The 13,515-nt window shown below is 43.8% G+C and overlaps 1 protein-coding gene across 2 annotated transcripts in view; it reads right to left on the reverse strand.

Moving 5' to 3' along the window:
* Window positions 1-3,562: 3,562 nt before the first annotated feature.
* RAB22A (RAB22A, member RAS oncogene family) overlaps window positions 3,563-13,515 on the reverse strand; it is a 48,247-nt gene continuing 38,294 nt past the window's right edge. Inside the window, exons 4-8 of one of the 2 annotated variants that reach the window (XR_009496794.1) lie at window positions 10,461-10,532; window positions 10,262-10,368; window positions 9,604-9,713; window positions 8,917-9,148; window positions 5,132-5,219 (exon numbers count right to left, since the gene is read on the reverse strand). Coding sequence is in view for 1 of the 2 variants with exons in the window: in NM_001099165.2 (NP_001092635.1) it covers window positions 5,122-5,219; window positions 9,604-9,713; window positions 10,262-10,368; window positions 10,461-10,532 (387 nt within the window). In the remaining variant the exon portion in view is untranslated. 2 annotated transcript variants of the gene reach the window in all.

A 13,515-nucleotide genomic window follows, 5' to 3' on the forward strand; every position in this document is an offset into this window, starting at 1 on the left:
GCCAACTTAGAGAAGGCGCTTTCAAAAAGCCATCAGTACTATCTGAGGATTTTCCATTAATTAGCTGAATTCTTGGCAATTGAATTCCCGCTCATGGAAAGCTACCCAGAATTTTATTTGTTTCCATTATGAAGCATTTTGATGAGGCACTGGATGCCAGGACCATCCACACTGATGTGAAAATGAACTGGCAATGAATTAAAAAAAAAAAAACAACTCGGTTAAATTTGTTAAGATTCCATGGTTTTAACTCTACTATTGATGAAAAATTCTAATCTTGCTATCTACCTAAAATGTTGAAGGTAATAAAAGGAAAAGATGGAAGATTCCAGATTTTTCTTTTTATTAAACTTCTGAATCCTTTTGTTTGGAAGCCACACGTATTCTAACCTATCTAGAATTGATTATGCTCTAAGAGGAAAGAACACAGACATTAGTTATTTCTGATGGTACAGACCAAAAATTAAAGTTGATCTATGACACTGGAAGTCCTTCTAGATTTGGAGGGTAAATCATTTTCCTTATATGCTATGAGAATCCTGAAGGACAAACTGAGAAATAAGGAGATTCTTGGTTCTATTTATTCCCTTTCTTCATTATGTCTATGAAACTTCATCATAACAGGTCACTCACTTATCATTCTCTTGGACTGAAAAAGTGGAGGCTCCTGAAAAATGTAACACCTTCCTAATTTTTTTTTTGAACTTTCATTTGCACATAAAACAGGACAAATGCCCCAGAATTTCACTAATGTTTCTTGCAAATCGGATGATCACATTGCCTGGATTTCTATTACTGGAAGTTGAGACAAGTAACCTTGCTGTCAAGAGAAATGGGCAGAGGTCATTTCTTTTAGTTCAAGGTCAGCCAAATTCTACTCCCACTTCCCTCTGCTAAAACCATACAGCATCATGTTTATCTCCTGGATAATTCTGTTGCTTGGACTGTTTTTTAATCACAGTACCATAGGAGTTAGAACACATCTCCTAAATATTACTCTGAATCATTGAAACATTTTTGATGGACCATGTGTAAGTGAGAGCAGGTCTATAGTCACTGCCCGACCCCTGAAGGTACATCCTGTTTCTTCTTTTAAAAAATACTAACTTTAAAGAGGGAGACGATCTCCTGCAAACAAACAAGTCATGCTGCTGGTCCCTTTACAACAAATTTAAATAAGGAAGGATTTTCACAGGTTTCCACTCTCCAGCTTATCACTGTCGTTTAACTTTCATTACGGAGATGGGGAAGAACGTTTGCAGCCTAATGAGTTGAGAGAGGAAAGGCAGCCTGAATCTGTGGGCTGTCATTACCCCAAGATGTTCTACAGTGGGTCCCTGGTATAGATGAGAGTGAAAGGAATTCCAGTGACTTTTCCCGGGGAAAAGTCTCCTCACTGCTTATACAGGTTCTTGCAGAGACATCTGAACGTTATGGGGGGTCTCGTCTGTCACATATATAACATGCTGCACACGTTATTTCTTATACACTAAGGGGCCATGAATCACGTTCTCAGCGTGTTCTGGAAAAAAAAAAAGAGTGAAAAGATGCTTGTAAGAATTTATATAACCTCTTTTGAAACGTACTCTCAGACCATAAAGGATGCATTTGACAGTGAACAAATGCCTTTTCAAGCTCCGAGGCTGACAGGCCAATTAGCGTACTGCTGTCTCAATTAAACTTGCCCATTTTAACGTGATGCCGTAAAAGTTTGGAGTCTGACGTCTCCAGGAGTCTGACGTCTCCTGGAGTCTGACGTCTCCAGGAAAGCCATGGAATGTCATCTGAGGATGTTTTCATTGCTCTGTCAGGGTTTAATTTAGAAGGTCTTGCAGACCTATGTTCCTTCTTGAGAGCAGAAAAGAAATAAATACAAAAACATAAAGAGAAGTTCTGGAAGTAAATGTGGTTTTCTTTCCCTTTCTACACATTTAGAAATAACAAAAGCTGATAGCCTCAAGAAGGACACCGGCCCACTGAAGAGATGGAGCCTCTGGCACAAAGGGTCCAGTCCTCTCAGATGCAAGGAGGCACCCAGGAAGTGTGTATATAATGGGGGGCAGGCACTTCCCACAATATCATACATGGGTGACAAGGAAGTGAGTTATTTTGAAGGAACCAAACATTTCTGTTGCAACGTGTAGCACTTGGGCCTGACTGTGGCTGAAGAGCAGGTGATGGAGGTTTCATTTAGAACCAGAAGGACTTGCAGTAGGTACTTCTCCCTAATAACTTCTTAAAAGGAGTTTAAGATGAAGGACACTTAATCATACTCCCCCTTTATGTTCTTTTAATCACCAAATGGTAATTAATGAGTTATCACAGAATCAGAAAAACACTTGTGTGAAAGGAGAGTTCTGGAGATCACTGGTTCCTAGGACTGGACGCCAGCAAAGACCTGATTTTCATTTCTCTGAGAGGAATCAACAGACACTCAGAGCTAATGAACAGCTTTTCTCTTTTCAGTCCCCCAAGTTTTTAAAGATGGCCCTGCGTCATAAGAGAACCGAAAGCAGATTTTTATAGATGGGCTGTGTCTCAATTCCTTCACAGCTTTTTCTCATGATAAGAGGAATAAAGGATGTATGAAACATGTATTAAATCCCTGTTTACTCAGGTGAATAATCCAAAGTGGGCTCAAAATAAAACACTGCTTCTGATGTTAATATCCATCCTTGTGCTTCAGAAGCAAACAAGGTACCGGAAAACATCCTTTCCCCTGTTCTCATCGAGTATGGATTATGGATTCTGAGAGCAAGGTGCAGTTGTTACTGCTGAGTATTAAGAAGACATCATGTGAGGTACAGAGCCACGTTAATTTCTGAGACAGACTGAGGAAAATGAGGGCAAGAGAGGCCCCCAAACTGTGTGGGGAGCATGTGGAGAGGACCACGAGGATCAGGAGAAGGCGGCTGCGGGGGCGGAAGGATGGATCGTGCTGGGCTCTGTGCAGCCCACGTCACAATCGGGTGAGAGGTGTTTGGAGGGGAGGCCTCACCCACCAGAGAGGCATGGAAGTGCTCTGCCCACCCTTCCCTGTGCACCCAGACACCATGAAACCAGCCATGCTGATGGACAGCTGTGGTGGAAAAACTGTGAAGGTCAGAGATCAGATCCGTGTCATCTTTTGCTGAAATAAGGGCCACACACGCCTCACCTCTTGGTAAGTCGAGTGTTTTTATTTTGCTGTCATGGAGACAGAGGCCTAGTGGGGGGAATGTCAGGGACCCACCAGAGCAGTGGCCTGATGGCCAGTCCATTTGGATGTATATGAAGTGAAGCCTACCCACCCTGAAGTGTGAAGTGCCTGGCCCTGGAATCACGCACGCTGTCCAAATTCTGCTAATCTCACTGGGGAGGAAAGCTTGATGCCAGGGGAGGACAGCGTCCATGCACACTTTAAACAAAGCAACATGAGAATGTTCACTACCTACATTCCTTCTATATGATTTCAATAAGAGAATAAACAATTCCAAATGCTCAAGATATACACTATGGGGAAAGGAATTGTTTTTCACTTAATCTGAGTTATAATTTTCCCATTAAAATCGAACCATATCAAGTGGGGGGCATGAAGAAATAACCATTATTTTTAAAAGTTTTGACTGTTCAGTTTAAGGGTAGCTCTGAAAACACAATTTGGTTTGAAATTCAAGCTGTTTCATTTCCTATTTAATCTTGTAAATTTCCTTCCCTTACAATACTCAGGTTGGAAGGGTGCCAGATTAGACCAGGAACAAATTTTCACCAACTTCACTTCAGTGCTTTATTTTTAGATTATATTAAAAAGCTCATTAGGCTCCCTGAGGGAAAAGAGTGTTAACCACTAAGAGAGGTAGGGGAAAATAAGGGAAAGAGACGCGGAATTGTTAACAAGAGAAGCGCTCTTCAAACAGTTGGTCTGAGGCTGCTGTGAAAGCTAGAAGCAGCTTATTTCCAAGACCAGGTAAATGACATGGGCTCAGGAGCTTGGTCTTGTACCCCGAGGCTAGGAGGGACTCGTCAGGCTTCTCCAAGTGGCATCTGTCTGCACGGTGGCTTCCAGATGGGACTGTAGGGGAGGTGTGGTGGGAGGGAAGGCAGAGAAACCCTTGCCAACCCAGAGCCACATGCTCTATGCTTCTGCACCACGTAAAACGTGCTTCAAAGAACTTCCGTGCACGGACTGAGAAACGGGGTGCGCGCGCCAGGCCGGTGCAAGAGTGAATGGAGTGGTAAACAAAACATAGAATTTATTAATGTATTTACATAATTTATAATCTGTAAGCAGTGGTCTCATAAATATATGACTACAACTTTACATGTGCTAAGCAAGCTGCAGATAACTGTTTCCCCCACCAAGACAGCTCGGTTAAATAAAAAACGGACAGCATTTACTCCACTTTCTGGGCTTCCTCTCTTCTTTTGGAAAACATGGCTAGTCAGTTTAAACTGAATCTGCAATTCAACATGTTCCAGGCAGCCTCTCTACCACCACCATCTCAATCATCAGAGCTTACCTAAAAAGGTGCGAGTGACGTGCCTGGGGACACGCATGCGACAGGGTCCTGGGCTGCTGCGCCCAATTGAAAGTGCGTCAGAGACGGCAGGGGCGGGTGCTTCTCCATCAGCCCCAGAAACAACCCACGTCAGCTTCAGACGATCGTAACTGCCATCTCTCCACGGTGGTAAGTGCACACATTCTAAATGCTACCATTCCCTCTAACAGTGGCAACGGGAAACCAAGGGAAGGAATGTCTCCACAAGGCTGTTTTTTTTTTCCTCAAGAACCACAAAAGTGCTAATTTTCCCTTTACAAATGTGACATAGAATCTTGACTACAAAGCTACTCAATGATCTTATCCTACCATCCACACAACTGTACATTCCTTCTCAGCAAGATCAGGAGCCAACGATGCAGTCCCTGTGTACACAGAGATTCTTTACAGGACGGAAGTCCACAGACTGACGTATTATTGCTGCAGTCTCCAAAGAGGAGACGAAACCGGTCAATTCCTGTGAATCCTTGTTGCCCGAAGAAGATCCAAGACTGGCAGGTGACCCCCGGAGGCGGGGCCCAGCCCTCCCGAGACCTGTCAGGACCACCTACTTCATCGGGAAGCCCGGGGGGCCGAGGCCCGGTCAGCAGCAGCTCCGCTTTGGCTCCGAAGGCTGTCTGCGGAGTTTGAAGCCCTTTCCGCCAGAAGGTGGGCTAGCGTCAGTGGATGGAATTCTTCGACCTAAACCGAGAGGACAGGAGGGAGGGCAGTGAGCATTCACTTTCTCAGGCTTCATTCTCATACATGACCATTCTATACCTGCAGTTTGACAGGTCTCACTAAAATTAAGAAAAGGTAATAAACTTCTAACTTTGGGAGACGTTTAGAAGAGCTGCAAAGGTAACATGCTGCAAAGACGTTTAGAAGAGACATACAGAAGAGCTGCAAAGGTAACATGCAGCACTGCTGGGTCCCCTCACCCAGCCTCCCCCGGTTTGGGGACTTCATGGGATGACCGTGGGACTTGGCAAAAATGAAGAACTTGACACTGGAACATCACTATTCACCCAACTCCAGACTTTGGGTTGCCATCAGTTTTCCCACTAATATCCTGTCATTTTTTTTTTTTGGTCCCAGGGTCCAAAGAAGAGTATCACCTGGCATTTAGTACACATTTTTTAAATGAAAAAGATTTAACATGTTAAAACTGCATCAGAACGTCCCTATCCTTCTGTCTTGTAGCAGAGGCCACCTTTCAGAGAGAGGTGTGCGCAGACGTGCACAGAACACACACGCACCCGTCCCTGTTCTTAAAACCCAGGCAAAAGCACAGACTGCTCTCACGTCATGCATCCTGGGCACTGCCCAAGCAGAGTTCATCTACAGGCTCTGTGATGCTGCGTCTGTGGATGTCCTGCCATTGATCCCCAATTCACAGATAGTTAGCTTGTTTCCAGTATTCTGATGTCATTAACAACAATGCAAAGACTATCTTGGTGTAGGACAAATGGACCAGCTGGGAAGAGCTGGGTCACGCAGTTCCACTCATGGGTGTTCGTCTGATACAGACACTGTACTCCCAGGGTCTATCCAGCACAAACGCAGGAACGATGTGCAATTTAAATTTTGACAGATGCTGCCAAATTGCTCTCTAAAGAGGCTGCACCACTTTATTCTCCTACCAACAGTGCATGAGAATGAATGGGTTTCACTTTACTGCTCTGTGAAGCATAGTGTCAATTTTGAGAGAAGCCTTAAATCACCCAGTCACCCACCCTCCCTGATAACTTCAGGGCTGCTCCCAGTACCAGGAGCAGTTCCTAACTCTGTCTAGCACCTTGGACGCTCACATTAGTCAGGAGCCAGAAGCCCATTATTACATGCTTGTTCAGGCAGCGATCTCCTCTCTCCCTTGAATGGGGCCCCAAGCTCTTGGAGGAAAGCAGCATGTCTCTAGCTTTATGTTTCCAGTGTCCATTCAACACACCACCTGGTGCTGAGATACTTTGAAACCATGGGACGAACTGACACCCACATGTTTGGCAAACTGGGGGGCGGGGTGGGGGGGAGGGCAGTACACAGCATGGTGCCTACGAGGCAAGGAAGCACCCCTAGTAAGTCCTACAAGCATTTTCAAATGCCTGCATGCACTGTTATGACCACAACACAAATTTACTTATAAGTTCTACTGACTCTTGTCATCATTTATTTCTCAATAAATGGATGCTGAAAACACAGCTGGTATTACAGAGCCATCTCTGAAATACTTTTAGAAGAAAGCAGAGAACACCAGGGAAGGATTTCTTAAGCAGGAGCTAACTGCAAGGGAAAGCAAGGACAAAGTGGATACATTAAGATTTAAAGCTCCAGTTCACGGAAGGAGTTGATCCAAAAATGAAAGTCAAGGTGCAGAGCAGAGCTTTCCAACAGACATAATCAACAATGGACTCATAGCCAAAATAAACTATAAACATTAAGACAAAGGCAGATAAATCCAACAGGAAAACAGGCAAAACTACACAGAAGAGGCTATCTAAATATTATAAAAATGTAAACAAATGCCGGCAAGGTGCTTGACTTCATTCACTGTCAAAGTGGCGGGTCACGACCCTGCCGGCCCAACATGGAGTGACTGGGGTTCTCAGATCCCACTGGTGTCCGCGTTGATGGGTGTGACCACCCTGAAGGCTGCTGGGCAACAAACCTGTACTCAATGTGCGCATACCTGATGACACGGCAAATCATCTCCTGGGTATAAACAGACCCCAACAAAAACGTGCACACGTCGTGCACACTGGACACGAAGCAGAACGCTCACAGAGGTTCTACTTGTCACAGCTCGAAACTGGGGACAACCACCAGATGCCTATCCATGTGGCGGTAACTGCCCCGTGGAGGTGGCCCGCCCTGACACACACTCCACGGCAATGACAATGAGTCACGTGCTCATGGGGACCTATCTACCAGATGTGATGTAGAGTCAAACACACCAGACACACGTGAGCAAATCCAGTTTGTTTTAAAAAGCATAAAGTCTAAAAACAGGTAAAACAAGAAGAGCTGGTCATCAGGATGGGGGCTCCCTGTGGGAGGGGGAGGGGTGAGGTTCTTGTCAAGGCCTCAGGGTTCTTGAAGACCATGCGTTGCTGATTCCCAGCTGAGTCTAGCCTCAGTCTGTGGAACCACCGCTTGGAGCTTGTATACTTCTGATGGTCTCCCGCAGTAAACAAGCTACTAGCTCTTTCTCCATGAATTTTCCTATGAGCTATCTATTCTATACTCTTTATTCTTTAATATACCTAATTGAAGCATCTATCCTACCCGCCTATCCTCTCTCCTTCGAATACCTGGATCAGCGGGTGGTCCCGGCACTCAGGTCTGACAGCTATCAGAGTCTACTCAGTCTTAACACCCTGGAGCTTTATACTCTGTGGCCACTCTGCAGCATTATATAACTCATAAAAGCCAACCCAGGCCCCATGCTAACTCGATCTTACAATGCCCAGTAAATAATAAACTCAATTTACATCTCTCTAAGTTTTTCTAATCTTTTGGAACATATTTTTTTTTATTCTTCACAGTTAAAATCAGTATGTACAGGCTAGTTTTTATATAGGGATTTTCACTGCTGGTAGGCTTCACTACCTTCCTATTCTTAATACTGCTATAGAACACTTTATAAAAACAGTGATAATTATGATACCACATACCTAGATATTTTAGCTTGAACTAAACTGTGAAAAATTCCCGACTACCTTTACACACTGCCTTTTAGGAATGCATCTGAGTAACTGCTATTTACAATCTAGGAAGACGATAAATATTATTGCTTTTTAATGCTGGAAGGAAGGGGCTGGACTAGGGCTCACACACCAGTGTCCACCAGCTGTTCCAGGCAGCAGATGGGCCCAGCAGGCCTGCATGGTACTCTGAAAATATTTCAGGAAGTGGCCAGATTTAAAAAGTGTGACATGTTACATAAAATGCAGATCTCTGAACAAACTAAAAACATCAAAAATTAAAAATAAAACCAAAAGTAACCCCAGTAATGGGGTAGCCAGGTAGCCAGGGGCCTACCTGCCACTGTCGTCCACTTGCTGGAGCTGGGCCTGCCCTGGCCAGTTGTCAGGGTCACCAGGGCTTCCTGCAGCCCCCAGGTCCTGGTGTGCCCCTAGGTCTGCTTCCCTGGGGGCCGTCCCAGCCTGGCCCTGCTGGCCCTTCCTCTACGTGCTGGCCAAGCACCCTTCTACTTTCAGATCTCCCCAAAGGGTGGATCTCAGTGTGGCTTTCTCCTGTCCTTCTTGTGCTTGTTCAGTTAACATGAACCTCAGGGCTCTGCACATCTGCTCTGTCAGGGTCTGGCTCTAATAGTGCATCCTCAGAGAAGCCTTCCCTGACCACCTGCACAAACTCTTTCCTTTCAGTCTATCTTATATACTTTGTATTCCTGCTCATCATCAGAAAGGGTCTTGCTTCCCTGTGTGCTGTCTCTCCCCCAGTGGACCGCAGAGGCTGCCCCGTCACGCTTGCTGCTGTCTCCCCCGAGTCTGGAACAGGTCTCAGTGAACATTCTGATGAATTGGAATGAAATGAATGAACAGATACGATCCATGGACGGTCCCAGAGGTATGCAGCAGACTCTCCCATTGAGTGTCATCACTGTAACACTTCTGGAAAGGGAAAGAGGAGGGGAGGGGAGAGTGTCTTAACCTCTCACTGGCAAGAGCCTCATATTAATTTCTGAGGACTTTCTTATGGGGGAATTACACACACATTTCATGTCCCTTTATTTATCTTATTCACATTCGATGACTTTGGATGACTAACTGAAACACATTTAAAGAGACAGAGGACAATGACAGCTTCCAGGACCCCAAGGCCTTGCACATTACTGATTCAGGAGCAACACTCCTCCTAGAAAGAAGGGCCAGTCATCAGGCAGCAGCTCTCCAGCAATTACAGCCCGATATGAAAACCCACTGTCACTCTTCAATTCTCAAATCTCATTCCACTGAGAACACCACCAGTCTAGACTGCTCTGTGTAGGGAGGAAGTTCCCCCTGGCCAGATAAAGCTGTACTAAGTTGCTCCGCACAAAAGAAATGCATGAGGTACAAATACTCACTAATTTCTATAAAGAGTTCATTTATGTTTATCGCGTTCTTTGCACTTGTCTCTACAAAGACTGCATGGATGGAGTCGGCGTAGTCCTTGGCATCTCTCTCCATGACCTCTCTGGAAAACAATAAACTGTAGATCACAAACTCTATCTGTCAGGAGCTTAATGTGATCCCCATCTAACCCAGTAATTAACCAGATTTATGATGATCAGAACGGAACCTGGAACCACTAGCAATGCATCTAATGGAATGGTCAGAGAATCACCATGGTTTCTCCCCTCCCCCTCCCCCACTACAGCCCTTGCTTGGAGGATCATGGAAGTGGTCCAGAAAAACTGCCAATCAACGTGCTTTCCTTCAAATGTCCTTTCTCCATTCGAGTACCCTGTGCCATGGGAGCTGAGGCTACACCAATCTCAGATCACGTTCAAGTGTGCTGCAACTGACGTTTAAATAAATTACACACCTGTCTCGATACATAGTCTAATGAGGTCCGAGTGTCTGAACTCTCAATTTTAGTTCGAAACTTCAGGACCCCAACCAAACAACAAAAAGGAAGTTTTCAATGTCAGAGAGAAAACAGAAGCTAGGTTCTTCTACTGGATACTGCTCTGTTAGAAGAACACACAATCAGCACTGGTATCGCCTGCAATAATAACTTACCTTACATCGATAAGATCACACTTATTTCCTGCAATGGCAACTACAATATTGGGTGGGCCGTGCTGCCGAAGCTCTTTTACCCAATTCTTTAATGTTGAAAATGTCTCCTGTAACACAAAGGAGGAAAGCAACTGGAGACTGAAGCGACCTAAACAGAGTTTTCAGAATAGTCTCAAGAAGATGGTATGTCAGGCCTTACTTCTTTCGTGATGTCGTAAACAATTATAGCTGCAGCCGAGCCTCGGTAGTACATTGGCGCTAAGGCACGAAACTGCAGAGAAGAGGGAAAAATAAACAACAAAATCGGGAAAACTGGTTAAATATGTTTCTTACTAGACTTTGAAGCCCATTATTCCCACACAGAAGGTAATCTTTCTCTTAAGCCAAGAAAGATGACATGATGCTTTAAAGCAAATGAACCAGTAATTACCAAAGGCAAAAACTTCAAATCTAACACTGAAATGCCGCTCAGAAGGTACTTTAGAATACACTTTTATGGGAATTAAATACGTGCTATAAACAATTGTTTCAGTTGAAAAGGCTAATTGCACTCAATGTTATAATTTCCAAATTCATTTGTTCAGTAGTCCTTTAAACTTTCGCTCCCCAAACAAGGAGATAAAAATAATGCTGTAAATAGTTCTCCAGAGAAGTGCCTGCATTTGGGTGTCGTAAAGATAACCTGCAATCTAAATGCTGATTGTGCTACAGAAATGAGTAGACATTTACATTCATGGCCTGGATGAGCTTGTAACTCGCTTTTTTGATATCGTCCACATACATGGCAATTCCCCAAAGCGGTACATATCTCATTCCATTTACATGCATTTAACTCTGTGTACAGGGTTTCTTCCCACCAATCCTCCTCCAGCTCTCCCCCTCCCCCCAACACAACAGGGAAGAGAAGGAAGGACAATCTAAATAGTGAGACTGATTTAGCGGGCCATTTGTTTTGATAAGGTGTCAGATGGAAAATGGGATGTGCCCACCCCAGTCAACCCTGGTTTCTGGGCATGTGTGTGTTGGTCAAGCCTCCCGCTCAGTGAATGTGAGGTCAGTGTATGAGACAAGACATTGACTTGTGCTTGATTGATCTCTGTTGTATCCCCTGACTTTGAAACCTGACCCCTACACGCGATGTGAGAAGTACTATGGGACTCCCCTCCTGCTCTCTGTTCTGTGGCTCCCCTTCAAAACACAGGACACTGTTATCAGAAGTGAGTACCTAAGAACTGTTTAGGTGCAGGGTGATGTCAAAATAAGTGCCAGCCTCAAACATCCATCCAGGTTCAGTTCAGTTGCTCAGTTGTACCCGACTCTTTGCGAGCCCATGAACCACAGTATGCCAGGCCCCCCGTCCATCACCAACTCCTGGAATCTACCCAAACCCATGTCCATCGAGTTGGTGATACCATACAGGTTAAGCGTTACTAGTCTCAGAGAGAAAGATCCCTGCCTCTGGGGTCAAAGTTGGAAAACTTCCAATAAAATGTTAAGTTTTAGAGAGAAAAAAAACTTGTAAGAAACTAAGGAAACCAGATGATTAGGTGGGAAAGACTCTGAATTGCCCTCCCCGGGATGACAGAGAAGCAATCAGATGGCACAAAGACTATGGTACTAGCTTTCACTTTTGATGCATGATTCCAGCAACTTCCTTTACAAGGCTGTTGGATTTTGTGTGTGTGTGGTATTTAAATTTGTAAAGTAAGATTCATTTAGAGAAGTGCAAAGATTTTAAGGCTGATAAAAGGTCTTAATTTTGATAAAATTACAAATGTGTATATATACATTCATCCTGTCCCATCCCAAGATAGAAAATGTCTTTATCAACATGAAAAGTTCCCCAATGCTATTCTTTTCAAGCCCCTTCTCTATTCTTGATGGTAACCCTTCTCTTCAAGTCTATTTACTGCTATAGATATAAAAACTAGTTTTCTCTTGCTTATGGTCGGCACAGAATATCCACTTCCATTCTCTTATTTTCACATGATCTCTAGGTTTCTGTGTAAGGTAATCCCTTCTATAACCAGCATATTGTTTGATTTTGACTTTTGATCCAATCTGAAAACCTTTGCCTTTTAAGTGGAATATTTAGTTCCTTTACACTAAGATCAGATCAGATCAGTCGCTCAGTCGTGTCCGACTCTTTGCAACCCCATGAATCGCAGCACGCCAGGCCTCCCTATCCATCACCAACTCCCGGAGTTCACTGAGACTCACGCCCATCGAGTCAGTGATGCCATCCAGCCATCTCATCCTCTGTCGTCCCCTTCTCCTCTTGCCCCCAATCCCTCCCAGCATCAGAGTCTTTTCCAATGAGTCAACTCTTCTCATGAGGTGGCCAAAGTACTGGAGTTTCAATTTTAGCACTTAATATACTTCCTGATATATTTGTTTACTGATATTAGGACTACCATTTTGCTACTTGCTTTATATTTTGTTACATTAAAACAAAATAAAACCCTGTTCTTCCCTTCCTCCCTTCTTTTGCATTAACTGTTTTTTACTGTTTACTTTTAATGTAGTAATTAGTCCATTGGTTTTTTAGTTATGCCTCCCTGTATTACTCTTTTAGGTAGCTGCTCTCGTAACTACAATGTGTGTCTCTCATAGCTGACTTAGAGTTTAAAATGCACCACCTTATGTGAAAGATCAGAACCATGCAAGATTTCTTATCCCACTGTCCTCTGTGCCGCTGTCAAATATTTTAAATCTATACGATAATGCACATAATTCAATATTATAATTTTTACATTAAATAGCCAATAATTTTTTTTTTTAATAAAAAGAAAAATCCCCAGATTTTTATATTAACTGTTCCAAGTGGTTCTTGTTTCTTCCTTGGATCTCAAATACTATCTGGCGTCATCCCCTCTAGCCTAAGAACCTTTCTGAGACCACTGCTGCTAAATCCTCTCTGCTTTTCTTCTTCTAAACATGTCATGACTTTGACTTCATATCTGAAAGATAATTTGGTAAGTGGGTAATTCTGACTCTTTGAAATGGCTCCATTGTCTTCTGGCCTCCACTGACTATGGAAGCTGCATGTGCCTATGGTATTATCTCTGGCTGCTTTCAAGATTTTCCTCTTTAACTTTGATTTTTAGCAATTTGACCATGATAGACTTAGACACAGATTTCTTAGTATCTGTGAGTCTGCTAAACTTTTGGATTTGTGAGTTAATTCCACCAAAATATGGAAAAATTTCAGCCACTGTTTCTCGAAACATATTTTCTGTCCGCCCCCGCCCGCC

The sequence above is a fragment of the Bos taurus genome, chromosome 13 (genome assembly GCF_002263795.3).
Source record: "Bos taurus isolate L1 Dominette 01449 registration number 42190680 breed Hereford chromosome 13, ARS-UCD2.0, whole genome shotgun sequence".
NCBI lineage: Eukaryota > Metazoa > Chordata > Mammalia > Artiodactyla > Bovidae > Bos > Bos taurus.